Genomic DNA, 6,727 nt, shown 5'->3' with positions numbered 1-6,727 from the left:
TATAGATATCCAAACTCAAATATGAAATCTAATTTTTATATAGATCCCACAGTCTGTGTGTATTGGTATCTGTTCCGATGGAGAGATTGCCAATGTATCAGGTGATCTTTATATGTTATAGATTTATAGATCATGCAGGAAAACATCACAAAGCAAAAATGATGAATTTTCTAATATTCAATAGTGTTTTCCATAAGTAATATTATTCTGGGAATCCCTGAATTTAGAGATGAAGCAAAGTTTAATTTGCTTTTAGAAATGCAAGTGGTGCCCATGATTTCCATAAACTCCATTGGTAAGTGGCTCAATCGTTTGAACTTATTTTACATTTCCATATAGTTGAGATAAAAATAAAGATTGATCTAAACTTGGATTTGCTTGTGCCGGGCTACAGATGCCTTTGTGAATAACAATGCCAAATTACCCCAAACACATTTTGTAAAAAAACACATTTATGCATCTTGTGCATTGTTTAAACCCAATAGTTATTAAACATCATCTCTACTTTTAGCAGATTTATTTTTAAATCCATGCCCAAACTTAACCAACAGTTCATAGATACTTGGACCTAGGGTCTGATTTATTACAGATAGAACTGTGGAATTAAGAAGAATTTACATCAGTGTGATCTGTTGTATGATATAACACCACTTTGACAGACAGGAAAGTGTTAATGAACTGATACATTAAACAAAGTTGATAGATGTGCCCCTCTCTCATGTAGTTACTGTCTGCCAATCTCTTTTTTTTTTTAGACATGTAAAACTGCATAAAGTGCCCTGAAGATGAGTGGTCCAATGAGAATAGAAATAAGTGCATCAAGAAAACCATTGACTTTCTGTCTTATGCTGAACCTCTGGGTTTGAGTTTAGCAATCTTGGCAATTCTGTTATCCATCACTGCATCTCTAGTCCTGGGAATCTTTGTCAGGAACAGACACAGCCAGATTGTGAAAGCCAATAATCAAGAACTTAGTTACAGTCTCCTCCTGACCCTTATACTATCCTTTCTCTGCACATTACTCTTTATAGGAAAACCCATGAAGGTGACCTGTATGTTTAGACAAGTTACTTTTGCAGTCATTTTTACTATTAGCATCTCCTCGGTTTTGGGGAAAACTGTGACTGTACTGATTGCATTTCATGCTATAACACCTGGAAGTATGTTGAAGATCTGGGTTGGAAAAAGAGCTCCCAGGTGTCTTGTTCTTCTTTTATCTCTGGGAGAGGTTATAATTTGCATTATGTGGTTTCTACATTGCCCACCATTCCCTGATTATGATACCAGATCCCAACCATCTGTGATGACCTTGCAGTGTAATGAAGGTTCTGCTGTGGCATTCTACATTGCAGTAGGGTACATTGGAATGCTGGCCTCTGTCAGCTTCATTACTGCTTATCTTGCCCGTGGGTTACCAGACATATTTAATGAAGCCTCACACATCACCTTTAGCATGTTGGTGTTCTGCTGTGTGTGGATCGCTTTCATCCCAACATACTTGAGCTCCAAAGGCAAATACATGGTGGCAGTAGAGATATTTGCTATTCTTTCTTCCAGCTCTGGGTTGTTGGGATTCATATTTATACCCAAATGTTACATCATCCTTTTCAAACCTAAAAATACGGTCAAGGAGAAAGCAACTTCTAAAAAAAATAAACCAAAGTTACTCAACTATAAAACACATTAATATTTTTCACAAGATATTTACTTTCGCATAATTATTTTGGTTTGCACTTGCTGACTGACTTTGTTGTTATATCGTTGCATTCTCTGGAACTCTCCTTTTCAGTTAACGCTTATTGCATACTTTTTTGCATTAAAAAGCATGCGATTAATAAGTACCGATTCATCAACGTCAGTCCTTGGGCCTTTGCTGTTTAACTTGTTTATTAATGACCTGGAGGTGGGCATAGACAGAACTGTTTCTATTTTTGCTGATGACACTAAATTGTGCAAAACTATAAGTTCCATGCAGGATGCTGCCGCTTTGCAGAGCGATTTGACAAAATTAGATAACTGGGCAGCAAACTGGAAAATGAGGTTCAATGTTGATAAGTGCAAAGTTATGCACTTTGGTGGAAATAATATAAACGCAAACTATCTACTGAAAGGTAGTGTGTTGGGGGTATCCTTAATGGAGAAGGATCTAGGGGTTTTTGTTGATAACAAGTTGTCTAATGCCAGGCAGTGTCATTCTGTGGCTACTAAAGCAAATAAAGTGCTGTCTTGTATAAAAAAGGGCATTGACTCAAGGGATGAGAACATAATTTTGCCCCTTTATAGGTCCCTGGTAAGGCCTTACCTTGAGTATGCAGTGCAGTTTTGGGCTCCAGTCCTTAAGAAGGATATTAATGAGCTGGAGAGAGTGCAGAGACTGCAACTAAACTGGTAAAGAGGATGGAAGATTTAAACTATGAGGTGAGACTGTCGAGGTTGGGGTTGTTTTCTCTGGAAAAGAGGCGCTTGCGAGGGGACATGATTACTCTGTACAAGTACATTAGAGGGGATTATAGGCAGTTGGGGGATGTTCTTTTTTCCCATAAAAACAATCAACGCACCAAAGGCCACCCCTTTAGATTAGAGGAACAGAGCTTCCATTTGAAGCAGTGTAGGTGGTTTTTCACGGTGAGGGCAGTGAGGTTGGGGAATGCCCTTCCTAGTGATGTGGTAATGGCAGATTCTGTTAATGCCTTTAAGAGGGGCCTGGATGAGTTCTTGATCAATCAGAATATCCAAGGCTATTGTGATACTAATATCTACAGTCAGTACTAGTGGTTGTATTTATAGTTTATGTATGTGAGTGTATAGATTGGTAGGTGTGGGTTAGGTGTGCTGGGTTTACTTGGATGGGTTGAACTTGATGGACACTGGTCTTTTTTCAACCCTATGTAACTATGTATGTAATGTAATTTTGCATGTATTATCATCATATCACATGTGTTAAATATCGCATTATTGCAATGCATTATTTTTTATCGCATTGCAGTAATTATCGCATAGAAATAATACTAACGCATGATTCGCAAACACATATGAAGTGTTAAACGTGTAAAATGTGGCGATAATTACTGTGAAACTTACCGCCTCCCAGGAGTAGGCGTTACTGAACGAAATTGCAGCTGGTGATTGTCTGTGGTGACAAGATAGAGTTTGCAGTCGGATTTTTTCAAGTATGTGATCTTCCTAGAGTGATGCATGCTTGTGTTTTCAGGGAAATGGTAATTTTCAGAAAAGTAGTTTTCAGAAAGTAACTGCTACGTGCGTAATAGCGTGCGCTAATATCGTGAAAAATATCACACAAGGCGGAAATTATCACCCATGCGTTAAAATATTGCTTAAAATCGCTCATCGCCAGATAAATAATGCCAAGAACATCGCTTCTCAATTCAGACAAGTGTCCTTTTAGTGAATCGATCGTTAACTTGCAAAACATAAGAAGTGATAATATGCTATAAATAGCACTTGTTTTTTCGACCTTTAGTGAATTGGCTCCATAGTTCCTTATCATTATTACTAAGGTGTTCAACTCCTGGGGAATTTGTATGTGTTTTTATGTATTTTTGTTTAGTGTAGGGACCCATAGGGTTAATCTGCCCCTATGGCTTTAAACCCTACCACTCCCTTATTTCTATTGTTACTGGGCAAAGACCCATGTATCTACATGGATTTACATTTTACATTTTGTGCCTATTGCTTTATCTGGTTGGTCACACCCCTTGCACTCCAATATAGTGTTTAGCAAGGAAGTGTGGCTTCCTCTTTGGCTGCCTCTGTGTCTCAGGTGAAGGTCCACTGAGCCTGGGATCAGAAATAGGTCCCAGTAAAGCATTATTGCCCTAGAGTACCCATCCTATGCTCTAGAGAAGTCGGGACATGGACCTCTTGAACGAGGACCAGTTAGATACTCTTGTAAGAGCACTTTCTAGGAGAGTGAGATAGAGAGGGAAGGAAGCAAGAGCAGTTTTGGCTCCACCAAGGAAAGTAGGGAAGGAAGTCCCCTTCCATACAGGCAATGTTGCCTCAGCATAGGGCCACGGTTTAAGACATAGGAGACAGACAGTATCTCAACCCTGTTCCACAGTCGGCTGTAGGACTCTCAAGCTAGGGGTTATCAACCTGAGGACTGAGGTATCTATCCAGACTGCTTCCAAAGGGGTGTCAAACTGACCAGGTGCATTTACCCTGCCCAGACTCCCAAAAGAGGTGAGATAAACCGGTGTGCATCATCTCCTTGCTGTCCTCAGAGTGTACTATCATTTAACATCTATATCTGCATTTGTGAGTATAACCCTGCTGATTAATTTGTCTCTGACAATAAACCTGTCTGTAGTTCAACTGCAAGAACCTTCTGGCGTCCATCTTTGCTAAATTGCATTGCACACAGCTACAGTGAGTTGTAGTTCCACTACACCCTTGCTCCGCATGGACTCTTCAGCGCTGCGGAATATGTTGGCGCTTTATAAATAAAAAAAAACGAAACGAAAAACGACTCTTCCATCTAGTGAAGGCACATCCTTAGTCGCATGTACCCCATGCTCTAAACCATACTAGCCTGGGTTTTGTCTATTTTATAGCCAAATAGGGGTTACATTAGCTTTAACTTTGATGTAGAAATGTATGTCTTCAAGTACATAGGCTGCTAGGCTTCAACATTTAGTTCATAAAAGTATTTGATGGCCGAAACAGGTATAATACACTGATTTGTTGTGGTGCTGGAACACTGTTTGCAGCAAAGATTTTGCAAAAGTACTTTTGTTTTTGTTCTTTTGCTTTTCCAAATAAACTGAGCATCAAACAACTGCCAGTGTCTGACATTCTGTAAATGCAAAAAGAAAGTGTTAGTAATATATTTTAGATTATATCATTCCTTTGGTGCTAAATACAACTAACTAATTAACGGTATATAATATATAGGGAATGTGAAGGAGTTAGCCATCCCCACTGTGGGGAAGTATAAAATTTGCCCTGTGGGAAGGAGATGTTTCCATTTGGCCCAGGGATAATCACTACTGCAGTTGTGTTCATACAAATTTCCCTCAGTCAGTTGCACATTAAACCCAATTCATTAAAGAAGCTTAAGTCAAAAAGCATCCTTCCTGCCTTCTCTTCCAAATCGAGCACAGTTGCACCTACTGACAAAGGGAAACCCTGGAGCACAGAAAGGCTAGGGTCTCAGACTGCTCAGAAATTTCAGTGTCGTCGTTAAAAAATACGTGGTCTTTACTAGCACATTGGGGTAATAGGTATTGTGGTGGGGAAGGCCTCTCTGGCCATGGTGAACCCTATGATTGTGGAGTAAATGGAGTAGGACCCTGCTTTGGTGATAAGGCTTTAGCGAGATCTACAGATTTGAGAACTTCCATAGTTTCCTTCAGAGTAGTATAGGAATAATTGTTTCTCATAATGTGTAAATATCAATTTCAGGGGGGAAACCCCAGTCATAACGTATCTCATGAGATTGCAAATTTGTTAAAGCAGGCTTAAAGACCCATCCGGTGGGCCAATGTTAGAGGAGCCAAATCAATGAATAGTTGTACTGGGTGACCTTGAAATTTGAGAGGTTGAGACTCTCTAGAAGCTTTCATAATAGCCTGTTTGGTTCGATGACAATGACATTTTAGAATAATGTCTTGTGGTTGGTCAGTTTCTGGAGGTTTTCCCAAAGATCTGTGGATCCGATCAATGTGTAGGAATTGAGAAGGTGAGTCTGGTACAAAAGTGGCAAGCCATCCTTGTATTCCTGTCTCCAAGTTTTTATATGATTCTGGAACTCCTCTTATTCTTATATTGTCTCTACGGGAACCTATTCTCCAAGCCCTCTAATTTCAATTGGTCCAGAAGTTGAAGTTGAAACAGGTCTGTTTCCAGCTTCATACAACAGTTATTGTATCCTCCATCCTGAATTTAAGCAAATCTGTACATCTTGCCAATTCTTTAATTGCAGTATATAAAACAGATGTAATTTGGGCAGTAGCTTTATGCATTTCTGCCCATAATACTACTTTAATTTTTTTAAATAAGTCACTGTCAGGATGATCTGGAATTGGAGAGTTGGTCTGAGTAAAGGTGGGATGCAGGAACTACATGTTCCAAATCTTCTGCCTCAGAATTGTGTGGAGATTGTATATTTCAGCCAGTTTTTTGCTATAAAAAAGCATTGATAGGTTTTGTAGATAGAGTTTGTCAAAGTTCAGCTTCTTTCTTTGCTCAGCCCATAACTGGGAGTGTTGGCTATGACTTTAATTGCAAAATACAACATTTCTTATCTCCACTATGTAACTATCAAGAGAGGATACAGGCCAATGAAAGTTATAACAGTGTCCAGCTGGCAAAATAGTATAAATTAGGTATAGATTAAGTATAAATTATAGAATATTATGGTTCCACCTCATGGTAACAGACAAGAGCTACAAGCCAATCCGAAATCCACTTATAATAGGTGTAAAGTGATATAGCATAGTAACTTCTCAAAGGGTTTTAGCAGATCTCAAATCCATTTGAACAGTTATGCTCTTACTTTTTAGGGGCAGATTTATCAAAATGTGAGTTTAAAGGTTAATACATAAAAACTCACCCACGTTCTATTCATTCCTATGGGATTTTTAGAAGTGTATTTATCAAATGGTGAGTTCTAACTTTCATTCATAAATTGGCTTCTAAAAATCCCATAGGAATGAATAGAACGTGGGTGAGTTTTTATGTATTAACCTTTAAACTCACATTTTGA

At 38.8% G+C, this 6,727-nt stretch overlaps 1 protein-coding gene across 1 annotated transcript; it reads left to right on the top strand.

Moving 5' to 3' along the window:
• Window positions 1–258: 258 nt before the first annotated feature.
• LOC105948101 (vomeronasal type-2 receptor 26-like) lies at window positions 259–1,687 on the top strand. The gene is made up of 2 exons (XM_031891703.1): window positions 259–295; window positions 912–1,687. The coding sequence occupies exons 1-2, from the start codon at window positions 259–261 to the stop codon at window positions 1,685–1,687; spliced, it is 813 nt and encodes a 270-aa protein (XP_031747563.1).
• Window positions 1,688–6,727: the final 5,040 nt, after the last annotated feature.

This window comes from Xenopus tropicalis, chromosome 8 (assembly GCF_000004195.4).
Source record: "Xenopus tropicalis strain Nigerian chromosome 8, UCB_Xtro_10.0, whole genome shotgun sequence".
Taxonomy (NCBI): Eukaryota; Metazoa; Chordata; class Amphibia; order Anura; family Pipidae; genus Xenopus; species Xenopus tropicalis.
Note: the sequence above shows the minus strand (reverse complement) of the source record. Positions and strands in the feature narration are given on the sequence as shown.